General features: G+C 40.1%; 1 protein-coding gene across 1 annotated transcript in view; it reads left to right on the top strand.

Annotated features, from left to right (window-relative positions):
• Itga1 (integrin subunit alpha 1) overlaps positions 1-25,955 on the top strand; it is a 146,247-nt gene that overhangs the window by 113,357 nt on the left and 6,935 nt on the right. The window contains exons 18-28 of the mRNA XM_048443056.3: positions 328-438; positions 2,391-2,600; positions 4,544-4,624; positions 6,672-6,748; positions 8,742-8,831; positions 10,196-10,298; positions 15,603-15,716; positions 17,459-17,563; positions 17,712-17,816; positions 19,269-19,361; positions 20,294-20,410. Coding sequence (XP_048299013.2) covers positions 328-438; positions 2,391-2,600; positions 4,544-4,624; positions 6,672-6,748; positions 8,742-8,831; positions 10,196-10,298; positions 15,603-15,716; positions 17,459-17,563; positions 17,712-17,816; positions 19,269-19,361; positions 20,294-20,410 — 1,206 coding nt within the window. The remainder of the gene's footprint in view (positions 1-327; positions 439-2,390; positions 2,601-4,543; positions 4,625-6,671; positions 6,749-8,741; positions 8,832-10,195; positions 10,299-15,602; positions 15,717-17,458; positions 17,564-17,711; positions 17,817-19,268; positions 19,362-20,293; positions 20,411-25,955) is intronic.

Below are 25,955 nucleotides of genomic sequence, written 5' to 3'. Positions count from 1 at the left end.
TACTGGCGTGGGTCTCAAGAACACTATTTTTCTTATGTAGCTCAGGGTGGTATATTCAGGCAGTGGGGTTACTGGGGGGAACCTCCAGCAAGTCCCTCTGTGGAGTTTGAGGGGAGTTACCTGGCATTCTGGAGCAGTCACTTCCCAGCTATAACCCTTGACAAAACGGAAAAGCTATACCACTTCAGCAAAGCAAAGGCCTCCTGAGGTATGACGTCAGTGAGCAAGAAGTTTCCAGTAAACTAGAGGGGCAGAAGGATGCTCCAACAGAGTCGCAACACCCAGCAAATCTGACCCCACTGACAAATGTTATGTTTCACCTTGTAGGATAAGCATGATTTCCAGGACTCTGTGAGAGTGACTTTGGATTTTAATCTTACCGATCCAGAGAACGGGCCCGTGCTGGATGATGCTCTGCCAAACTCAGTCCACGAACACGTAAGATGAACTTACAATGTCTGTTTGTGAACACATTAGAAAAACGAAAACCACATATACACATAATTTAAATCAATTGCGTGTTAGAGAGAGAAAAGAGAGAGACAGAGAGAGAATTGGACAATTCTAGACTTCTCCCAGTCCCTCTGACTTCCTTGCTGGGGTTGGAGGGAACTGTAAAATAAACAATTAGAAAGGCATTTGCCCTGATAAGCACTAAATTATGAGACACAGTTTAGGGATAACGATGCACTCATACTGGACCTCATACTTGGAACACAGCTAACCCTTAGTCAACAGTGTAGGTTCATCCCTGGCCTTCCTGACGGAGGCCTGTGGTGTCAAAGCTTGTGTCTTAATTACTGGTCTAACGCTATGCGGTGACATCATGACCAGGACAACTCTTAGGCAAGAAAGCATTTCATTGAGGGCTTGCTTACAGCATCAGAGGGCTAATTAGTCCACGACCATCGACCATCGTGGGGAGAAACAGAGAGGCGTGGCTCTGGAGCAGTAGCTGAGCACTTCCCATTCTTATCTGCAGGAAGCAGGCAGAAGGGTGTGTGTGTGTGTGTGTGTGTGTGTGTGTGAGAGAGAGAGAGAGAGAGAGAGAGAGAGAGAGAGAGAGAGAGAGAGAGAGAGAAGGGGGGTTGACTTGGGCTCTTAAACCTCAAAGCCCACTTCCAATGACAAACCTTCTCCACCAAGGCCACACCTCCTAATCTATCACAGACAGTCCCACTAACTGGGGACCAAGCATTCAAATATGGAAACCCATGGAAGCCATTCTCACCAAAACCTCCACAGCTTTCGACATAAAAAAAAGCAGAGCATATTTGCTTCCTGTGGGCACAACGTTGCCCCCAAACCGAAGAGACGGGAAGAGACTGTTCTGAGCAGCCTCTGTTCCGCTCCCAAAGTTCACTGGTGCACACAGGTCTGAGAGGGACTGAGGGGACAGAGAGAGAAGGCATATCACGTGGATAGCCATATGGAGAAAAGCTGTAGAGACGGAAAGTTTCTTTTCCCCATTCATCCTCCTTCCAAACTCCCCCATGTAGTTGTGGCTTTTAAGTCACGCCCTGAAAGACAGGGGTGATTTTCCACCCTGTTTGCAGTGTGGCTGGATGATAGTTTGTGTGAGGATACTGAGCCACGGAAGAGACGGAAGATACTCGGTACTGTAGCTACTGTAGCTGAAACCAAAGTGCAGAGGTGAAGGTGACAGAGCATACTCTGGGGTTTGGTGCCACCACCCAGATTAAAGACGTTTTAAAGGGCAGTGAGGTGCTGTTGACTGTTTTAATTCAGCTCAGTGGGTACCAGATGCATGCTGTTTAAGAACTACAGCTGCTGCAATGTGTTAAATGGTTGAAGGGACACAAACGGGTACAGAATGTCGGTAGAAGGGGCTGCTTTAACACGAGGAGGAGATGGAGAGGGAGCAGGGTACTTGGGAGATACAGAGAAGAGGCTAGGACAGACATGTGTGGTGATAGACTGGATCAAGGGAAGGTGAAATTTAAAGAGAAGAATCAAGTGAAGAAGCTTCCAGATACGTGGCTGAACCATTTTCCTGCCATGGCTTCTTCAATATTTCCTTCTTTTTAGTAGGAAGCCATTTAACTGCAGCTGTGGTAGATTTAGATCTTGGAGTTCTTGACTTGCAGTTTGGAAACTGTCCTTCATGAGGAAACAGATGCCACTGTAAAATATCTGTGAAATCTACCTCCTTTAAAGGTCTTGGAAATTAAGACTACAAGTCAACATTTATTCTTTCTCCTGTAAAGCCAGCAGTAAATGTAAAACTTCTTAAGACCTCAGCCGTACAATCAATTTTCTTGTGCTCTCTCTTCCCTGGGTGCTACGCCCTTTCTGTTACACAAATTAATAGGTGGTTTTCAGTGATGTTTAACTACACTATGAAAAATCTGTGCCTGTGCCCGCTTCAGATTCCCTTTGCCAAAGACTGTGGAAACAAGGAAAAATGCATCTCAGACCTCAGCCTGGACGTGTCCACCACAGAAGCCAGCCTGCTGATTGTCAGGTCCCAGAATGACAAGTTCAATCTCAGTCTCACAGTGAGGAACAAAAGAGACAGCGCCTACAATACCAGGACAATAGTGCAGCATTCCCCGAATCTGATTTTTTCAGGAATTGAGGTAAACGTGCTGCTTTTCATTCATTCTAATCATGGGTATTTAATTGAACCTCTTTTCATGCCACTGAAGTAATTAATTTCATAACATTGATTTGAGAAGAGTAGAAAGGATTTTTTGTTAAGTATTAGAATACACTAATGGTCATAATTGCAAGCTTTTAAGGTATTTAAGTCTATCTGTTATTTTATGCATGTGGGTATGTTGCTTACATGTGTATCTGTGTACCATATGTGTGCCTGGTGTCTAGCACCACAAAGGCCAGAAGAGGACATTGGATCCATGAATTCGAGTTACAGGCCATTGTGAACTGCTGTATGGGTGCTTGGACCCAAACTCAAGTCTTCTGAAAGATCAGCCTAGAGTAGCCAGTGCTCTTAGCCACGGGGCCGTCTCTCTGGTCTTCACCCCCCCCCCCCCAACACCAAGCTTTTGCTTTATCTCTTTGGAGAGGCTTTTCTTTTCTTGTATTTAATATTTTAAGTACTTAAAGATAGCTGATAATTCAAAGTTTCTGTATTTCACAAAGTTATCAAGTCAATGAAATTGAAATTCAGTCAAATAAATTATAATAATCAAAGCTAAAACCATTTAACAAAGATGCAGAGAGGAATTCATCTGTTGAAAGAAATTTCCATTGAGAAAATCAAGAAATTATTTCTTCCTATGAAGAAACTCGAGCCAAAGATTTCTTACTTTAGTCAAAGATATCTGTTAGATGACATGTCTTACTTTTATTTATAATAAAATGGTACAACCTGGCAATAACATCTGGGTATCTGACATTTCATTAATCTGACAATAATCCTTTGCATAAGATGCTGGATCATTTGTCAGTTTTTCCAAATTTGAACTTAGCTTTTATTCTGATTCCCAAATGTATCCCCAAGTTAAAATTTTGTGTACGACTAATTTCAAAGTACTTTGATTCACATTAAAATAATAATGCTAATGTGAATCTTTTTATTTATATTAAAAACCAATACCTTTAGGTCTAAGAATGAGTTAAATAATGGAGAACTTGCTCAGTATGCATGAGACTCTGGGTTTACTCTCCAGAACGATAATACACACACATTAATGTGTAGATTAAAACATTGCTGTCTAGTTCCCATCAATTTTAATTGTTACTCTCTTTTCACCCCATTTGCTCTGATATCATTTGGGGATGTAGTAACTAAGATATAGGGATCATTTGTTACAATATTATTTTGTTTTTAGTACATTAATTATGAATATAAAATAATTGCAGAAATGCAACATGTGAATGTAATGTAGAGAGATGTCTGTTGTTGCTGGACTTTCTCTGGAAAGGGAGCTATGTTAAAATGTATTCTTTCCAACTGGCTTTCTGATCATAGCAGACGGGCAGGAAAACGCATAGTGAATGTCTCTGGCCATGGCAAAGTGGCAGGAATATTCACAGTGAATGTCTCTGGCCATGGCAGAGAGGCAGGAAGAACACCTACAGTTCATAGTTGTTAATGTAAGGAGGTCCTTGACCTTGTATTAAGGCCACTCTTTCTTTTATTATGTGTATTATGTGCTGGATGGAGTCAGGAGGTGAGTCCTGGTGGTTGTAGTTAGAATCCAGTTCTTGTTCAGGGCTCCATACTCCTGCACCTACCTGTGCATCCGCCAGTGAGATGTATGGGCAAAACACCCACCCCTGCAGTTTCCTGTCCATTGGTGCTGTTGAGGCTCAGTTACCCTGACTACTCATGCCAGACAAAGGTGTGCTTTGCCCCTCAGGAGCCCCCAAGTGATGATTTCAGATGTCCGTGAACTCTGGAACAGGCAATCCTTGGTGCTGTGACTCTCCCAGCGAAACCGAGAGACAAATCGGGCAAGGCAGTTGCTAACACATAGCTGGGAAAATTCTAAAATGATTAATATAAATATTCCCTGTGCATTTTTTCTCTACATCTATTTATCTTCCATTTTAGGGGATCCAAAAGGATAGTTGTGAGTCCAATCGAAATATCACATGCAGAGTGGGCTATCCTTTCCTGAAGACAGGAGAAACGGTGAGAATCCTGGGTCAAACAAAAGTAACCATTGCCAGTCAGTAGTGATATGCTCAAAGACAAACGTGTACATCCTTATAATGGTTGAATTGTGATGATACAGGCTAGACACTTGGGGTGAAAAATGCTTGTGGCCTGATATCTTTTAGAGTATGATCCCCGTGTCTCGGTAAATTCCGTACCCTGAAATTTAACCTCCAGTGTGACAGAAGTAGGAAGTGGTACCTTATAAGGGGACTGTGGCTTCACCAGAGGCTTAAGAGATGTGTTTGTCTCATCACATGACATACAGTGTCTCCGGAGCAGGCCACCATTACACCCCAGCCTTCTAGTGCTTTCGTCTTGGAATTCCCAGACTCTAGAGTGATGAGAAGGAAACCCCCAGTGGTTATGAATTACATAAATTAACAGTCAAATTATATCATTAAAGAAGCTCAGGAACACTAAGACATAATCAAATGCTAAACATTTAATAAGTTACATTCAACTACAAAGGCTAAATCAATAATAGATAAACAGATGCACCATTGTACGTTCCTGCCAGTAGGGAATGAGAGCTCTAATTTTCCATGATGGTGATGATGATGATGATGATTGTTCTGGTGAATATGAAGCAATGTTTTACTGTAACTTAGATTTACATTACCCTAGCAGCACGTGATGACATTTTGAGTAACTTTTCATCACACACATACATACATAAACACACACACACACATGCATACATGATGCACACACGTGTACACCCGTTGTCTTTGGAGAAATACCTGCACCATACATTTTTATTGAGACAGGGTCTCACATTGGAGCCCAGGCTAGTCCTAAGCTTGTAGTATAGCCCAGGATATCATGAACTCTCAGCAGTCCTCCTGCCTCTGCCTCCTAAGTGCTAGGATTGCAGGCATAAGCCACCATGTCCCATTCTGCCTCTGTTTTTCAATTAGGCTGTCTTTTGTGCTATTACATTGCGGGTGTTTTTCAAAGAGTCAACATCCAAGTCTCTTACCACTTAGTGTTTTTCCCAAGAATTAGATGATTTTTGCTTACACTTAGGTCTGTAATCCATGAGAAAGAACTAGGTGATGTGCACTGAGGGAGCCCGACATTTGGCATCTGAGTAGCCAGTTTCCCTGCACCATTCGAGGAAGGCATGGAACTTAAATATTTCTTCCCCTATCCAGCAGTTCCTTGAGCTTGTGATAAAGGCTTAAATCGAAATATTCTCTTAGGTTCTACAAAGGGTGATGGGAGAAACTTGCAAGCATTTCAACTTGGGTTTCATGCTTAGAATATTCTTGAGTTCAAGATACAGACTTTCATCTAAGTATTTCGGGATCATGTGGATATAAAGCAAGTATTTTGCTCAGGCCTGCATCTCTGCCATGAAGAATAAAAGACTCAAAAGCCTGGGCTAGGTGTGGATGTTAAAGAGAGGCAGGGAAGAACCATCCAATAAAGGTCCCTTTACTAGAATGGAGATCAGTACTCCAAGGCAAGAGAGAAGTCCTCTTCTTTAAAAGAACTCACTTTCTTCTTTTGAAATGTAAATTTATATTATATATAATATATATATTATATATAGGAGGGAAGAAAATTCAATATATACTATGATACAGCTATGCTAACCTCACAGCCCCATGCCATCTGGGACTTGTCAACTGAGTTTTCTGTCCTACTGAGTACCCAGTCCTGCAGTCATTTAGTCCCAAATAAATACACCAAGGTCTACATTAATCATAAAATGATTGGCCCAATAGCTAAGGCTTCTTATTAATTAATTCTTATATCTTATATCAGCCCATAATTCTTGTCTGTGTTAGCATTCAGACTACATCAACATGCAAAGCATATTACATACTCACATTTAGAAGTACACGTGTATATTGTACTTGGGTGTATGCATTTATGATGTGGTTGTATTTTGTAAGGTAATGTTTCTTAAGTAATTTTATGATTTCTATTTAGAGTGAATTTATATAAACTATGGAAAAATCCAAGTTGATGTTTTTCTGATCTGTATTTTAAGATGTCTATTTTAATTTCATAGGTAACCTTCAAAATAATATTCCAGTTTAATACATCACATCTCACAGAAAATGCAGTCATTCATTTGAGTGCAACAAGGTTAGTTTGTGTGTGTGTGAACATATATGTATGTGTGCATCTCATTACTTTCGTGTAATTGGATTATTTTATTTTATAGAATCACGGGCAGCTTCTTGAAGCTGGTATGAGATCAGCAGAAGTAACAGCCCATGAACCACTTTGCCTCACCAAAAAAAAAAAAAATACCTTGGGAGTAATTAGCAACAGAAGGGGAATTCATACTCAAATAATTTAACCTATTGGACTAGATCATTGGTAATATTAACTGTAGACTCTCTTGTAATTACACATCACTTATATCTGCCAAACTGCATTTACGATCAACAGGAACTACTAATTTTAAAATATTTGCTAGCTGTCTATCAAAGTCAACTAAGTCATCACACTGACTTAAAATTTAACTGATTGCTTTCATACTTCAATAAATTTTATGCAAATTGTTCAAGGCTTCTCAGTATTATCATAGAACACATGCAAGAAAAGAAGGCCCTCTAAATCAACAGGAGCAAAGCTCATGTGGAGTCACAGAGTGAGACAGAAGGCAGCATGCACAGGGCCTGCATGGGTCTGTGCCAGGGCCTCAGTGTGCATAGGATGGCTTCCAGTTTAGTATTTTTTCCCGAGATTCCTGAGGGCGCACAGGAGTGAGGCTCTGCTTCCTGTGCCTTCTCTTGGGCTCTTTTCCTTCCTTGTTTGTTTGGCACAACTCTGATGTGCTGATTTTTATTTTGTATTTTATCTTATTATTATGCCTTAGAGAACTTTGATTTATAAGGATAGACAAAAACGGAATGGGTCCAGACAAGATGGGAGGTAGGGGAGAACGAGCAGGAGTGCAGGGGAAGGAACCATAACCAGGACACAGTATGTGGGAAAGCTAATCTGTTTGTGAAAAGAGGAAAAAATAAATTAAAAAAAAGAAAAAGATTTCACCTTGAATGAAGAATTTATGGGGTTTGTTTTTGGATTTTGTTTTTTTGCTAAGTTGAATTCAGCCTGGTTAAAAAAAAAAAAGAATATACTACTTACATTTCCTTTAAAGAAAAAAAGCAATAAAAGACTAATACAGAACTTGAAATAAGTTTTAACTTTCTGCTGAATGTAGTTTTCCACCAGAATATGTTCTGTGATGTCAAGTGACTTTGTTGTAGCAACCCGCATGGCCCCTGCATTTAGTCATTATTCCACAGATGGAAAATGAATTAACAAGTAATAAAATAAATTAATGGATAAATTAACTCATTCTATTCAATTCAGTTTAGCTCAGCATCTATTTGACATCGACTGTCGAAAATTAAGTGCTAAATTGTCTGTTTTGTAGATGAAAAAACTAGGGCAGAGAGAAATTAAGTAACAATGTAAAAGTACCAGTGTTCAAGAACAAGCCCCTTCCCTTTATCTGGTCCCAAAATTACATCTCTCCTCCATGCTCTGTTCATGTGTATGAGGTATATTTGAATATAATGTATATGAGTGTAAAACATAATTAAAATTTCAAATATTATGAAAATTACACCTCAAATCAAGGAAATACATAAAAATTGAAATAGTATGCATACTGACTGCTCTATTTGGAAAAACTATGAAAGAAAAAGATTTTAGATCCACAGTTAGCTATATGAGCCTAGCTGAGTCTCTGTACAAGTTCTTCATGTGTGATAAATTCAAACTAAGGTGATTTGTGTCCAAGTCTTTATGCCGCAGAACTCCAGCAATCTCAATATTTTAATAATAAGCCTGTAGATTCTAATTATTTCACACAATTTTCTAAACATGGATCAGAATCACTGTGGTTTTTCAACTCTTAACTCCACAGTAGAATCATCTTGGAAGTGTTAATAATAATAATGATACCTATCTCCACTCTAACTTTCCTCAATAAAAACAAATGAAGAATTCTACGATTTTGTATTTTATTAATTTTCCTATAGGATCTTCTCTTTCAAATGCTTAGAGCTGGTCTGTGACTAAATAGATTTAATGTCTAATGTGAATGTGCTGTGTTTTCCAGTGACAGCGAAGAGCCACCCGAATCTCTTTATGATAATGAAGTAAATATATCCATCCCAGTAAAATATGAAGTCGGACTACAGTTTCACAGGTAGGAGAAACCACTCTTATTCATTGATAGCTTTTTGGCCACCAAACGGTTTTCCTAGTGCAGTCCCTGGCTGAGAACATCACCATTCAAGAACTTAAAGTGGCAGGTACTCCAGTGTCTTCCAGACCTGCCGAGTACACAATTCTGGTGTGGTGCCTGGCAACCGTGTTCATTGCTTCCATAAAATCCACACGCATCTGTACCTTTGAGAACCTGTGTGCACTAAACATCAACATAAAATGTGCTAATGACAGGTCTTTGCTCATAAACAGAAGCCAGAGTCCTTGACAAAATGCAGCGTTTTGTCACAGGTCAGCAGCACATTTCTGGGTCTCTGTTCTCATCCTGCGGGAAGGGATCTACCTGCCCATTCTGTCGCACAAGGTAGAAGCACTTCTCATTGATCAGCCGCTTCTTCCTTCCACTACTGGGTAACCACTCTTTCCGTTCAGACCTTATTTTTCTTTTCAAGTTCCAATCATGTTAATGAATGCCCGCTCCACAGAGCCCCTTGCTTATGACGTCCCTTACTGAAGCAGAATTCCAAGATCTTTTAAATAAATGTGTGCAATGGGTATAGAAAAAAATGAGAGCCAGAGTCAAGGTCAGCCGAGTCTACCAGCCAACCATTTTGTTTGTTTCTCGTGGCACTTTCTCTTTAAGAGAGATCAGAGAGCAAGGGTTATAGGCTAGGCGCAGAAGCTTGCATATCTTAGTCTTTGAAGTCTGTTGTCTTTTGTCTGATTTGCTGCATATGCTTCTGTCAGCACAACGATTTTCCCAACAGCTTTCCACTTCATTCAAATCGAGTTTTGGCAGACATTTGTAAATATCTTTTGTCTTCTCTTGGCTGAAGTGCTGCTTTGAGGAATAGTCTTAAGTTCTACGAGGGTCATCCAAAGACCATGACCTTCGTAGGGAGATTGAGCTTTCCCATCTCTCAGTAACAGGAATTTTAAATTGCATAAATGTAAACATTCTTTTTTTTTTTAAAAAAAAAAAAACTAGTTTCTTCACTTTCAGCATGGCTAAATATATCAAATTTTAGTCTGTTTTTTTCCCCCTAGGGCAAATGTTAGTAGATTCATGGGGATTCTTCATTTGATACCAGTAAAATTCTATTTTGAAAGTTACATATAATTTAAAATATTGGAGTCAAGTAAGCAACAATACCTATTGAATTTGGTGACTGTTAGCATTCTCGAATATTTAATTGAGGTTTGGTGGGGGTAAAAGAATCTCTCTGTTTTGAATTCCACAAATATTTTTATGAGATCTTGTGATACAGACTAAGAAAAGAATGAAGCCGAATAAACTTAAACATTGCTGTATTTTATCTTATTTTCCCCATTAATTCTTTTAAGTTCTGCGAGTGAACACCACATCTCGATTGCAGCCAATGAGACTCTCCCTGAACTTATTAATTCCACTGGTGACATTGGAAATGAAATTAATGTCTTCTACGTGGTAAGAAGCTGTCTCTAAGTCAATATGCTAAATAGATTATTTCTATTAAGGAAATAAGGAAGTGTTTCCATATTTAATCTCCACATCCTAGAATATTTTTCTTTGTAATTTAACTATGTTATGCCATTTTGTCCAAATTGATAATTATATCACTCTTGGCCTTCCGGCTAAGATTAAGTGCAAACTGGTAATTATATCTTGAGTCAAATTTAAAAGCCAAAGTCTCTAACTTCCTTATAGTAAGACATAATAACTTAGAATAACTCTCTCGAAGAGAAGTCGCTCTTTTGTCAGACAGATGCTACAACCGCAAGATGTATATACTTTATATTAGCTTTGGTATGACTAAGAAAATAATGTTTCACAGACTCATGACAATCTCAGAAATGAATTATTTAAAATTCTTGTGGGAATATTTTTCTTTTTTCAATGTGTCATTGTCACTTTTCTGTCTATTGCTCTCGTTCACATGAATTTCACTGTAAATTACCAATATGTACACTACAGTCTCCCTCAATGATAGGTTCTACTACACTAATTTTTTTCATTTTAAATTCTTTGCTTCAAACTTTAGTAAGCTCTATAAAAGGCTGTCAAGGAGTTTTAGGCTGGGCAACACTTACAAACTCAGTAGTACTCAGGGAGAAAGGAGCATTCAATTGAAATGAATGATTTATGTACCTATGCCCTCATCAAGCGATAAAACACCATTATAAATGAAGCCAGTCTTAACCTTTTGGGGAATCGTCAGCTATGAAGGATTAAGTTCTCTTCCAAGATGGGAATAAGTTTCCCATATTCTCAAGAGAAATAAATTCCTCTTGAGAGGAACTTGTGGTCACTGCTAAAATTATGATACACTACATTCTGGAAATTGGTATGAATGCAATCTCTTGCCCAATTCTGGGATATGATTGTATAATTCAGAATATTAGGCTTCTATAGGATACAAACAAAAAGAAAGGGAAAAACTTGACCATTGTAGATCTTCATTCATTGTAACTTATTAGGACCATGTTACAAGCAATAATAACAGAAATAATATTTTGTACCTCTGGTTATTTTGCGCTTTACCATCTAGAATAAAAGTAATGGAATAAAAATAAAATAACGTGTTTAGGTGAGATCTAGTGACTTACTACTGGTAATTGTCCCTAAGAAATTATTAATGATTAAAAATTTTAGCAGCGCTCTTATAAAAGGCTTAAATTTTTAACTCAACACTATGAAGTTGCTTAACTGTCATTCATTTGGTGAAGACATTGCTATATATTCTGTAGGAAGACAATATGTCATAATATTTTAACGGCAATTGCTACTTATCAGTTTCCCGTGCTTGTAACATTCTTTTTAATGCTTCCACATTGCTGCTCAGAGATAAAACAGTGATAAGGGATCCAAGTCTAGAGTTAAGAGTTAAGGCAGTACTGCAAGCCAGATGATTAACACGGCGAGTTTCACATAGGTAACACATGTTGTAGATAATACTGTAATTGCTATTTAGCTATCAGTAGCCATATTTTCAAGTAACCGTTATGTTTTTGGGCAACATAACGTTAACAGATTTAATAAACAAAGTTTTATTTCTGTGTATGTGAGGTGTAAATTTTATATTATTTGTACAAATAATAAAGACAAATAATTTTATCCAGCAAAATTCTGCTAAGGTGGTTGGATTGCAGGAAATTTGTTTTCTGCTTATTTTCAGTGTTTTCCAGTGTTTTTTTTTTTAAGAAGGAATACTTCTTAGTAAGAAAGAAATAATATCAGGATATATGATTCCTGAGTGAATTTCAGAAGCAGATAGCATTCAATGCAAAGGCTGTGCCAGGCAAGCCCCAGGTGTATGTAGTATGAGGGCCGGCTTGTTGGGGTTTTTGTCCAGCCCAGTACCCCAACAGCCGGCAAGCAACAAAGAAAATCACACACAGGACTCCATAAGATTATAAACTGATTGGCTTATTAGGTCAGGCTACTTATTAGTTCTTATAACATATATTACCCCATTATCCTTATCTATTTTAGCCATATGGGCTCAGTACCTTTCTCAGTGTGACAGCTTACATGTTGCCTCTTTGGTGGTCTGTGTAGGAGTGGCTGAGAGAGAGCTTTTGCTTCCAGAATACTCCCAGTCTCTTTGCTCCACCCCTACTTCCTGTCTGGCTTTCCCGCCTATATTACCTACCTGGCCAATCAGCGTTTTATTAAAATATGATTGACAGAATACAGATAATTCTCCCGCACCATTTCCCTCTTTTTTTTTTTAAACAAAGGAAAATACCCATAATCCATTTGTTGGGAATGTGGGCGTAGTATTTCAGGCTACTTCCTGCTGGTTGGGGGCGCTGATAGTCTTAAGGGGACCTAAAGAAAATTTAGAGTTATAATCAAGTTATGACTGGAGTATCCTGTGAGTCTCGATCATCTCAGGCAGCAGTCTTTAGAACTCTCTTACTTAAACAAAAGGGGGAGATGCGGTGGGAGTTCCTTCAGCTCCTTCAGCCAATTGCCGCTGAGTTACCAGCCCATTGGGGCGTGGTCTCTCCCTTTAAAAAAAGCAGCGGCTGTCCTCCATTTTCTCTTTGTCTTCCGGCTCCGTTTCCGGCCCCTGGACTCCTTTCCTGTTCGCGCGAAGGGGCTGTTGTCTGGGGCGGTAATCTGTAAGTTTTTTCCCCTTTGAATAAATAACCATTCTATTAATCATAATTCCAAACTGGTGTGGGATTGTCTGTGACTTACGCCTTCAGGTGTATTACCCTAAGATGGTTGCAGACCTTGTTCAAATACGAGGCTGAACATAGTTTCAGGAATCTCCACAGTTCCAAGGTTGATGAATGATTCAATGTTCAGCAGCTATGGGGAATCACTGCAGATCTGAGCAGCTCTCAATATAGGCTGCTTTACTAGCTAGGCAGTCCTGGCATCTTTAGGTAAAGATCAAAGTGGTCTTTCATACGGCTCAATAAATTGCCCAGAGAAGCCATTAAGAATGTGTAAAACCTGGACACCATACTTGTATGGTAGCCAGGGGGCACACTGGTCCCAACTCAGGGACATTAAGTGGGAATTCTAAGTTAGTGGATCAAAACACATAGAAACTAAGATGGAAGTCAACATGCTTATCAGACAGGATTATCAATAACCAGTGAGATGGTATCCACAGCTTGTAGAACAGTTGTGGAACTAAGCCAGTGGGTGTCTGCCTTACCTGAGCAGTGATGGCAGGTCCCATCGAGCTGAGGTGAGAGATGACTTACGGGTTTAGGGCATTGTAATTAACTTGGCTAAAGCTATCCGAAACATGCTAAGTTTTTCTTCTGTGGATCAAGTAAGTGATCTCCACCTGCAAAAACCTTGGATAGAGGAGAGTCACCAGCCAGACTAGCCTAAATGGTGAGCTCTGGAACGGCGAAAGACCACGTCTCACAGAAATAAGGCACAGTGTGGTAGAGGATGACACCTGACCTCCCATGGTCACATGGATAAGCAGATCCACATGTTTGTGTGCACAATAAACACACACACACAGAGACACAGACTTACACACACTAGAAATGAGAGTGGACATGGCTAGAGAATAATAATAATAATAATTATAATAATATACTAATAACAAAGATATTTTTCAATACTGATTTCCCACTAATACTTTTACTGCCCAGCTCAGCCTGAGTTAAAGCCTGATTCAAAGTTACTTAACACTTAAGACTGCTCTCCTACTGTGTATTTGACCTGTTTGTTTAACCTGCCTGTAAGAGAACAATGTAATAATCAACCTTACCTGCCTCGAATTTCTTATATAAACAGCAAGTAATGTATTATAATGTTAAGTTATAGATTCTTTCATGCTCCTGATTCTGCATAATGTATGTTTGTATGTGTATTATGATAATCATTTACTGGAAACTGTAAATAGGCTGGAAGTGATTTATAAAATTAATTCTAAAAGCAACTTTCAGATATCACATGGTAGTGTTTGCTGTTTATTTGATATTTAGGACATTTGGAGTTGGTTGGAGACAATAACCTGTAAAACCCTGTTGAAGATTTCAGTAAAGTGTCTGACAATTCTTCTTTATGTGATGCTTTCTGTGATGAGGCTCAATAAGTGGAAGAGCAACCCTTTATTAGGGACAGATATCATGGACACAGACATGGAGCCAACAAACAGCTTTCAAACAGCGTAGATCCAGACTTATGAAGACAGGAATGATGGGAAACACAGGGAGGGCAAATTAGAGATTTCAAATTTGGCTCACTCCTGCTTAAATGACACAAAGGGTAATGCTTTGATTTCTTAGTTCAACACCAACACAGTATTGGTGACGGAGTTTATTATTGATGTGTCCAAACTGACAGCCTAACCCTAGTGTTATCCACATGCATGGTATTAGTAATCCTACTATTATCCTGGATTAAAGGATGAATAAACAATATAATAATAGCAACCACACATGACCATTGATGGGCATTCACACTTTCTTGCTGGATTAATCAGGTCAATTCCCACATAAGATCATGAGCCACTTTGATGTGTATGACTCAGAATTTTATATAACTAACATCAATTAAGAACCAAAGTTCCTGGGCAGTGACAGCGCACACACTTAGGGGGCAAAGGCCGGAGGATCTCTAAGTTGGAGGCCAGCCTGGTCTACAGAGTGAGTTCCAGGACAGCCAGGACTACATAGAGAAACCCTGTCTCCCGAACAAACAAACAATACAAAACAAGAACCAAAATTATCTTTTATCCCAGAACCCAGAAGTGGAAGTCCTGGTCTAAAAAGTGGGAGATACAGTCGGTCAGTCCTGGGGTGATAATGGCTGGGGTGATGGCCCAATGGGTTAATGTACTTCTCAAGCAAAACAACTGGAGTTCGGATTCCTGGATCCCACATATGTTCTGGATGGGTATGATGGCTTGATTGTATTTGCAGCAAGCCTGCTGAGACAGGCAGAGGCAGGAGATCTTCAGAGCAAGCTAGCTAGGGATGCTAGGTGTATTGGGCAGTTATGGGTTTGATTGAGAAATGCTGTCTCAAAGAAAAAGTCTAAATAGCTATGGAGGAAATTTCCTGATACCAACCTCAGGCCTCTCCACATACACACCCACACAAATATGGTGTATGTTCACGTATGCACGTGTCCACATCAATGTGAACACACAGATACAAGTGCACATATACTGCACGCACATATGCATGAAAGAGGATAAAAGAACCAGAGTTCTACATAACATGGAGAGGATGCTTTTGAAAGAGTCAAAGATGATTGTATGTCTATTCTTCTATTCTTCTCCCATAGATCAGAAAAAGGGGCCATTTCCCAATGCCGGAACTTCAGCTATCAATCTCATTCCCCAACTTGACATCAGATGGTTATCCTGTATTATACCCAACTGGATGGTCGTCTTCAGATGTAAGTCCTGTGTGCTTTTTCAAGGGTGTCAATTCTGTTACCTTCTTCTTCAAAAATCACAGTTACTTACTTATTTCGTATTGGGGAGGTGGCATGTCTGTGCCACAGGGGAGGTCAGAGGGTCACTTGCTGTAGTCAGTTCTCTCCTTCTACATGGTGGGCCCTGCAGCTGGATGACTCAGGGCACCAGGTTTGGCAGCAAGTGCCTTTCGCCAGAGGCCTTGGGACAGAACTCGGCGTCACGGGGCTAGCAGCGAGCACTTTTCACCTGCTAAGACGTCTCTCCAACCCACTGTTACCTTCCTCGCCTCCTGCTTTGTATGATATTCATGATGAGTAAGGTTAGTCTAAAACAAATGGAGAAGCTGTTAAAAATTGATAAATCCATCAACTACTTAGAATGTGTAAGTTCAGTATCAAGGGTTCCTGAAACAAACTATAGAAAAATGAGTAATTAAACACGAGAGTTAATTATTTAGTGGTGTTGAGGGTCAGCAGTTTGGATAATGGAGATTCCCTCTAGACCACGCCTTCCCTCCCAGCATCTAGTGTCACTGGGAACTCTCTGTATTCCTTGGCTCCATTCCTCCTGGGATTCTGGGTTCGCTTCTTGCCTCGGTGTTTTCCTGTACACTCACCATTCAATTTGGGGTTTCCTGAAATACAAGATGTTCTTAAGCGCAGAACCTCAATTTAATTATGTCTGTAAGGACTCAGTTTGCAAATGAGGTCATGTTTACAGGTTCAGACTGTTAAGACTTGGCTATTCATGCCCTTTTGGAATCATGGTATAATCCTGTAGATCTTAGGTAATTAATTGTTGATGGATACATGGAATTTTTGTTGCACTTTAATTTATTTGAGGGATTAAATTCAATAAAGAAGGCTTATTTTTTTCTAAACATGCATAGCTGTTCACAAAAAAGTAGGTTACTATTCACTTCCCAACCAACTCCACCATTGCAACCCCATTGAGCTTGTAGCACTAAATAGACTTAGTGCTGTTTTTAAAATATTACTATTATATGATATTCATTATTATTAATATTATTATTCTCTGTTTATGCATAAAACACAGACAGCAACAGTATTTATTGAGCTAGTATATGTATGAATTCAACATTTAACATTATGTCTTTTCATGTGGTTTTGAAAAGCTAAATCCTTCTCAGAATTAAAAACAAAGAAAAACAAAACATGGCAACTGCAGTATTTACGTTGCAATCATTTAAATATTTTGCTAAGGGCAAGGAAAAAAATCCCTGGAATTTCCCTTAGTCCAACAAAGAGGCATCAACTAGAGCCATAGCAATATGCTAACACACTTTCTTTTTCAACAGGGAGGGAGGGAGAGAGAGAGAGAGAGAGAGAGAGAGAGAGAGAGAGAGAGAGAGAATGTGTGTGTATACTTTAATATATATCATGGGAATTTATATATGTGTGTATGTATATCCATATAAAATTGGAATTTATCAGCTGCTCTTTGAGCAATAATGATAATTATGTTACTCGTGAGATAGAGAATTCTACTAGCAACCTTTTTCATCTGTTACAATTGCGAGGGTCACAGACACAATGATGATCACCCGGAGTGGGAACACATCGTGGATACCTTGCAGCCTCTCTATCCTGCACACTCACAAATGGATCTTCCATGTTTATCAATGGCTGTCATTCATAGATTCCTATTTTTTTCCTTGGACTTTGCCACTTTCTAATGGGGAAAAAATTTCCTTCCGTAGAATGTGAACTGCAAACCCTGGAGCCTTGAGGATCCTTTTGGTATCAACTCTGGGAAGAAAATGGCAATATCAAAGTCGGAAGATCTCAAAAGAGGCACAATCCAGGTAAATGAAATTCTATTTTTATGTTATGCTCTCCAAGCGCAGTACATCCATTGTCGGCTGAGAAGTCAATAGCTAACTGAAGCATGTCAATGTAGAACCTGGGATGGGATTGCAAGCCCCCTGATACGTATCTCTGACCATCAAACAGGATTGCAGCACCTGCAAGCTTGCCACCATCACGTGCCATCTCATCCCTTCCGACGTGAGTCAAGTGAACGTATCGCTCATCCTGTGGAAGCCAACGTTCATAAAGGTAAGTGGTCACATTGCACTTGCCAGTTTCCGATCATTAAGTATTAGCTCACTATTAGTATGTGTGTGCAAGTCACAGCATTGCTGTGGAAAGAACATGAGACTGGGGGGGGGGGGGGCTCTGAAAATGCGCCTATGACCAGTTAGCTATGCGGGGCTCATCTTCCCCATCTGTCAATAATAAAATTGCTACCAGAGTCCCCTGCCAGATGCAGTGTCCTAGGGCTCTCTCCTGAGAGAACTGCTTCGCTGAGACTGGAGTTTATGCTTATTTTAATAATTTTGGGACCTCGTTGAGATTCAAAAAGTAATGGAGTAGCATACTTTGCTATCATTAACAAAAGAGAGAACTTGAATACATTATAGAATAGTGATTTATTTTTGAAATTTCTATGCGAGTATATCCATTATCCCCCAGAAAGCCACATCCATTTGAATGCAGGCTGTTTTAAAGCACAGTTTATTGCATTTTGCAGTTTTTGTTTCTCTTTAAAGAAATATGTAGTCAATCATATAAAACTAAGAATTTTAGGTTTAGTCCTATTAAGATGATATTTTGGCAAGTTGTGATGTTTTAATATTGCTAATTTCATGCGCAATCCTTAATAAGTGTGAACACGTAATCCACACTATTGGAATGTGAATGTAGCTGTCCCAAGCCTAGACGCATGAGAGGCAAGCGAAGTTTGATGTTTGTTTTTCTAGAGAAAAATCTGGCTAGAAATCATTTTGAAGTTTCTGTTCACTTTCTATGAGAAGAATCTAAGGGGCAGTTTGGTGGGGGGGGGTGGGGTGGGGAAGAAAGGAGGAGGTGCCCCAGGCATCATTGTTTTAATCTCACTGAACAATCTCAGTTTTTTCCTATTTTCTTTTTCAAAAGTACACAATGTATTTGGATCCTATCTACACCTCACTCCTCCTTCCAACTTTTCCCAGAAGCACCCCCATCATCCTATCTTCCTTACACAACTTTTTATTTATTTTTAACCCACCAATTGTAATTAGTGCTGCCAGTATGCATGGATGTGAGGTCGATCCACTGGGACTTGGGGAACCCACCAAGGGCTACGCTTGTAGCAACACTAAATAGATTTAGCAGACTGTGTTTCCCATTTACTCATAGGTAACAATAATAATGAACAAGATAAGGACTGGAAAAGGAGTAGGGATTTACGGGAGGGAGGGAGTGATTTAAGTATATTTTTAATTTAAGACATATTTTTTAAAAAGAAAAGAAAAGCAACTTTCCCTCCCCCAGTAGCTATCAACAGTTCCTCTGCTAGAGATGGGAGCTAGGAAGCGGCTTCCCCAGTCCACACCAGATCTTTAGTTGCCTTGATCTTGCCGGACCTTGCATGGGTGAACTGCAGCACGTGGGAAGGTTGCTCACATATGACTATCTCTCACCTTGGTTAGCACGGTCCATTAATAACGACTCCGACCTGCCTTTCAGACACATTTTTCCAGCTTAAATCTCACTGTAAAGGGAGAACTTCAGAGTCAAAACACATCGCTGATTTTAAGCAGCAGCAACCAGAAGCGAGAGGTAAGTGAGGCTGCGTGGAAAGCTTTCTGCCTCTCCCTCCAGACTGTCCGTGTTGTTCTGGCAACCAGAAGTGAGGGGGTAAGTGCAGCTGCACTCCTAGAAATAATACACATTACACTCCAAACCTGCCCGTGGCGTTTTGTGTTTGCACACAGGGACAAAAGCAGTGACTGATTTGATGCTCCTGTCGGACAATCTGATTTCCTTTGCATTGGCTTCTAATGGGATCTCAGGCTTGTTACCCCTCGGAAGCTAGGACAAGGTGATGCTCACAGCTCACCGGCCGTGTTTTCTTTCCCTCTGGCAGTAACTGGATGTCTCTAATTTCGCATTCGTGACAAAGGGGATGCTTGTACGTTTTCCCCTTCGGGTCTCACATTATACAATGCAGGCTACCTTAAATCTATTTACAGAAAATTCCTGTATATTGTGTATATTTGTGTGTCTGTGTGTGTGTGTGTGTGTGTGTATAAGTAGATGTATATAAGGTTTTAAAACTTTTTCCCTTAGTCATTGGAAAATCCTGAACAAAAGTGAGGCCTTTCAAGCAGAAAGTAAAAAATAAATAAATAAATAAAAGTATTTCACTCTTGACTTTTTAAAGCAAAAGACCTTGGTTTAGACAACGGCATGATTTTCTCATACTGTCCTGGGAAATTTTAGATGTCCCATCTGGGTGAGCCGGACTGTAAAGACTGTAAGATTCTATTTTGAAGGGCTCTCCTTTGGGGGCGATAATAAATTTGATATTATTGGACGTTTGAAGTAAATGAAAGGCATTTTCAAATGTAAACCCATTGTTTTATTTTCTATACAGTCATGAGATTAATTACAGTGTTTCGTAGAAAAAAGTATAGACTGCAAGAACTCCGGGCTCCAGGAGTCCAAAGGGGTGTTTATCAGTGTTAACTGCCTGGTTTAATCATTTTCAGCTGGCTATTCAAATATCCAAAGATGGGCTCCCGGGCCAAGTGCCGCTGTGGGTCATCCTCCTGAGCGCCTTCGCTGGGCTCCTGCTGCTGATGCTGCTGATACTAGCACTGTGGAAGGTAAGCGCCACGGTCACTGCCACTCTATTCCAGCCACCAATGGCAAAATAGATTAGGAGTTATCTATGCTTCCGAATCGAGTAGTGTATAAGCGTTTAGATGATAAGCAAAAATTTTAAACCATGCACTATCTCATACCATGAGTACTACATATCTCATTTTTGCAAAGGAATAAATGTATGCCCCAATTAGAAATTCATGTATCCCAAACTCCTGCAGTAACCACTTTAAGGTGGGATTACTGAGAACTATTGAACAACAAGTTAAACTTTTAGTAAGGGTATTTCTTACTTTTAAAAGTAAGAAAAGCAGCGGGTGGTGGTATCACTCAAGAGGCAGAGGCAGGTGAATCTCTGTGAGTTCAAGGCCAGCCTGATCTACAGAGCGAGTTCCAGGACAGTCAAGGCTACACATAGAAACCCTGTCTCAAAATAATAATAATAATAAAATTATCAAAAACTAAACAAGAGAGATTGAATTCCTTCGTTGGTGAAGGACATCATGACTGAGACGAACCTTTGTTTTAGCTATAGCACTCTATCTGTTTTAAAGATAAAATGCTTCTTTGGTGCATAAGCAGAAATCCCACATTCTCTGCAATAATTATATGGCTGTAGAAGGAACAAGCAATAGAACAATCAGCAGGTGTACTGAAGATTGTGAAGTTCAGAGACTCCCTTATCAAATCCTTTTGGAACTCCAAATGGTCACCTCTTTTCTTTCAACTTAATCTCCATTTCAAACAAGCTATGATGATAACTTTTAGGATGGATGAACTTACTCGAAAAAATCTGTATAAAAGTTGAATTCAGTGTTTTTATTAATTAAACATGGAATTTGAATTCTGTCTGACATTGACATGTTCCTATATCTCACGGCTGTTTTGTTAGATAAAATTATGCAAAAATGGAAATGTGACTAGACATTCATTTTTATAAGGTACGAACAACAGACTCATTTAACCAAATGGTTTCTATAGCAACATTCTCCCGTGTTGAGCTACAGCAGTCACCATCCTTCCTGGCTTCTGTGATGACAAACTTCATCTTTGGGGGATTTCCTTCAAGGAGAACGTGCACAGATAGCACTGGATTCCATGAATGGAATCTATGATCCTTCCCCAGCAGAGTCCCGAGACACAGGTCACATTCAGTATCCCTTTCTTCCCCGAAAGTTCCAGGATGTCAGAGCTCTCTGCAATACCTAGCTTTGCCACACCGTGGTACCCAAGGCCTGGTTTACAGCTTGTGTTGGCACACAGGCTGTGATTTGCCCACTGGGAAGCACCTCTGCTGCATACTGGGCCTGATGTGGCCTGGTGTGACCTTGCTGTGTGAGCTGACTAGTTGGAATACTAGTTAGGAAAGAGAATAGGAAAGCCAGGGCCGATACTAGGATAGGTTCTTTCTGACGTCATACCTCTGCTTAAAGCAAACAAACATGAGGGAATCTTCATCCACCTGTTCTTACATCCTTGGTCTGAAAAAGCCTAAGGGTAAAAATGAAAACATTTTCCTGTAAATTTTGTACTGATGTACGCTGACAGCTTCTGAGATCTTCTTTTACCACCCACAAAAGGTCAGTTAACTGACTCCGGGCTGGCGAAATGAGTGTGTTTAGTTAATTCAAATACTTCGGGCTTAGGCTTCCAAATTAGAACTGGGATTCCAAGGTAAGTATTCTAAGGCAAGCTCTTAGTAGGTGATTACTTTGTGCCAAGAGCTCCGTTAAGCAACCTCCCTTAATGCATCCTTGCTCTTAATGAACCTCAGTCTGCAGAGGAGGAAATGAACGTACAGACAAGTTTTGCATGCTTCCCAGGGCCACACAGCCAGTAATGTTCTGGATAAGATTTTGAATACTTATTCACTGATCTCATTCTGTGGTCCACACAACAATTTTTGCAACAATGTATTATAAATGCATTTTACACCTGTAAACATTAAAACAAAGGTAAGGTAGCTGATAACTCCCCCAAGATTATCAACTAGTGAACAACTGAATTCAACTAACAATTTATCTCCAAAACTTTGTACTTTTTAGATAGATCCCATTGTTACACAGTACAGGGCTCTGGGCTATGAATTCTTTGAAACATAAAATACTTGGTTGTAGGATAAAAGTTCCTTGGTCCAATTCAGAGTAACATATAAAGCAGAACGTCAGTCAGAGGAATAATTGTGGGAAACTAGAACATCTGCTTTCAAGTTTTCTGACTTGATTTGCACCTATGTCAAAGTCGCCCATTGATGAGCTATTAATCCTGCAACTTTGTTCCTCATCCAGTGTGATTTACTGAAGGAGAATGGTAGTCTCCCCCCCTAATCCCGGTTTAGTCCTGGGATCCAGTCAACTGTACTATAATGTAGTATAGTAAGATGCTTTGAGAAACTAAAAAAATAAGCACATGTGCCTAACTTTTATTATAACACAATGTTATAATCATTCTATTTTATTTTCCATTATTGTTCATTTCTCGTTGGGACTAGTTTATATCAAACTTATCATCAAAATTACACATAAGAAAAAAACAAAGCAAACAGTGTGTCTGAGACTCCGTGCTGCCGTGTTTCAGGTGTCGAGGCCTGCAGATACGGAGCTGGGGTAGCGATGTATCACTTCTTCATCTTTTATTTCCTGCTATGCATTTATCCAACACTTGCCCCACATTATACACTGATCACTACCTTTCCCCCGGGTTTTGAACTAGGTTAATTCTAAAGAGGATCATTTATGATACAGAAACGAAAACAGAAAAGCAAAACTCCAGAAAAAAAACCAAACTTAACCTTTTATTTTTCCAACCTCAGCGAATTGTCTTGGTTTAGTTTGTAGGAGTTACAAATTACATCCCCTTAATTTCTGGTCTAAATATCCAGTTTCCCTTAATAAAACTTATGTTTAGAGGATGTTGAGTGGAAAAGATGAGATCACAGAAGTTCAGGCTCGAAGATGGTCATTTAGAAACATTTTAAAGCAAAGGGGACTGGAAAAGGGGCTGGTCTTTAGAGGAAAAGAACCTGTTGGACAGCCCAGAAGAACCAGATTTTTTAACATAATTTTTAAATTGAATCTTTGGAAATTTCATGCACCCTAATTCTGCTCACCTCCCAGTCCCTCCATATTCTCCCCTCCCCACTGCAGTGTGCCCCCCAAAGGAAAATTTTTAAAAAATCAAACCAGAGCAAAACAAGCAAACAAAAACAAAAGAAAAAAATGAACAACAACAACAACAAAAAAACGAAAACAAAACAAACAGAAAACCTCTTCTCTCCTCCGTCTTTCCTGCCGCTACAACACCTCTTTACTCGTCCTGGTGGCATTGGGAGCTGCAGTGCGCCACACTGCACACCCTTTTCTTAAATACTCGCCTCCCACTCTGGGGAAAGCCTCCCTGATTTGCTGTCCTCGGGGTACGTGGACGAAGGTGACAAGGTGATTGGTATCTAAGTCCAGAGCTTCCGTAGTTGCCACATAGGAAATGACTGGTGTTCAGGAAAACATAACCTCATGGCAGTTTCCAAGTTTGTGTTTTCTGTTACTGCCCTTTCCTCATCTTCTAGCAACTAGATTCTGGCAGAAACCAGCCCTAAGTAAAGCTTCCTAAGTTGGAAGTACTTATTTCTGATCATTCGTCCCTCCACGTCCGCAAGGGCTCAATCATTATTTATTAGGTGTGTAGTCCCAGGCTGGAGAGATAGCTCAGTCAGCAAAGTGCTTGCCTTATCAACATGAAGACCCGAGTTCCAGGCAAGAGCACACACACACCATACACACACACATACACACATGTAACACCCGATTCTGTGTTACCCACTCGGTACAGTTTGTGCACCACTGTACCGTACTTGAGCCGGGCAAGGGCCTGGAGATTGAAAGAACACACAAGAGACCTGGGTCATTCAAAAGGCTATCAGCCGAATGCCGTTTATTCAACTTTGGGGAAATCCTTATATACCTAGCTGCTGCATAAAGAATTCCCCCCAGGCAGGTGGGAAATTGCCACACCCAAGATGGAGTAAACAATGCCCTACTGCTAATCACCAGGATGGGCAGAGGGAGCACAGGAACAAACAGAATGTTTTACCTGGCTGACCAGAGACTGACCTCAAGTAACCCCAGGAACAGGGGTAGACTGCCCCCCCCCTTCAGGATGGTTAAGCGGTGGTGGCTGGAAAGAAGACATAGTGTAGCAGTTAAGAGTAAATACTGCTCCTACAGAAGACCCAAATTTAGTTTTCAGTACCTGTGTCAATTGTCTCCCTTCTTCGTGTAACTCTGGATCCAGGGGATCTGACACTTCTGGCCTCTGAGGGCACCAGCTCTCACATGCACATTCCCACATACAGACACAGAGACACACACACACAACTGCACATAAAAATCTTTTTAAAAAAAAGTTGTGCATGTTGGCATGGAGATACCTATAATGTGTTTATAATCCCAGCACTGGCAGTGGAAAGAGCACCCTCCCCCTCCCCCTCCCCAGGCTTCTCTGGCTAGTCAGATTAGTCTAACAGGCCAAATACAGATGTTGTCTCAAAAAGCAAAATCAACAGTGCCTAAGGCACCATGCCCAAGTTTAGCTTCTGTCCCCTGCATGCAAATTGCACTGCCACCACCACCACCCAGACAAACTCCCACAATAGCACACCCTGGGAAATCCATAGCTAGATCCATAGATCTCTGTGATATGGGCATGCTACATTTCCAAATAATTAACTCACTCAAATTAGGAAAAAATTAGAGCACACAAAATTTATAAGCTACTTTCCTAGTACCCTTAGGTGTGCTATTTATTTATTTATTATTTACTTATTGTTTTTCAAGACAGGGTTTCTTTGTATCTTTGGAGCCTGTCTTGGAACTAGCTCTGGTAGATCAGGCTGACCTCAAACTCACAGAGATACGCTTGCCTCTGCCTCCTGAGTGCTGGGATTAAAGGCATGCGCTGGTGTGTTTTTTAAAAGTTAAGCATTAGGTTTAAAGAAGATTAAACTATTTAAATTTAATATTAAATAGCTTAAACTATTTAAATTAAATGAGATTTAAGGTATTCGGCAAATTTTAATACAAAGTTATGTCACTTCCAAAGTCGTATCTATTGTTCTTTAAAACGAATATGATGATGGGATGCCCCGGGCGGCCTGCGAGCCAGGCAGAGGCTGCCGCCAGAGCAGTACAGGGTCCCCAGGCAAGTGGCAGAGTCAGGCGGCTGGATGCGGTGGACGGCAGAGTAAATGGACATAAGGCTATACATAAAGCTAAACATTTATTATTTAGAGGTGAGGGAGATATTTATTACTTAAAAAGAGGAAATCAGAGAGACGTAAAGAGAAACATAGGGAGAGACAGAGACTCGTGTGTACACGGCAAGAGACGAAAAAGGGAAAGGCAAGATGGTGACAAGGTCAGAAGTGGCTGGAAGTGGGCGTGGTTAGCCCTTAAAGGGACCAGAGTATAAGGAATAACAGTATCTAGTGTCAAAAGTTTTTTTTAGGGATAATATAAAAACATAAGGCTGCTAACTTTTGCTGATGGTTCA

The sequence above is a fragment of the Myodes glareolus genome, chromosome 15 (assembly GCF_982192425.1).
Source record: "Myodes glareolus chromosome 15, mMyoGla1.1, whole genome shotgun sequence".
NCBI lineage: Eukaryota > Metazoa > Chordata > Mammalia > Rodentia > Cricetidae > Myodes > Myodes glareolus.
The sequence above is the reverse complement of the archived record's forward strand: the minus strand, read 5'-3'. Positions and strand labels throughout refer to the sequence as shown.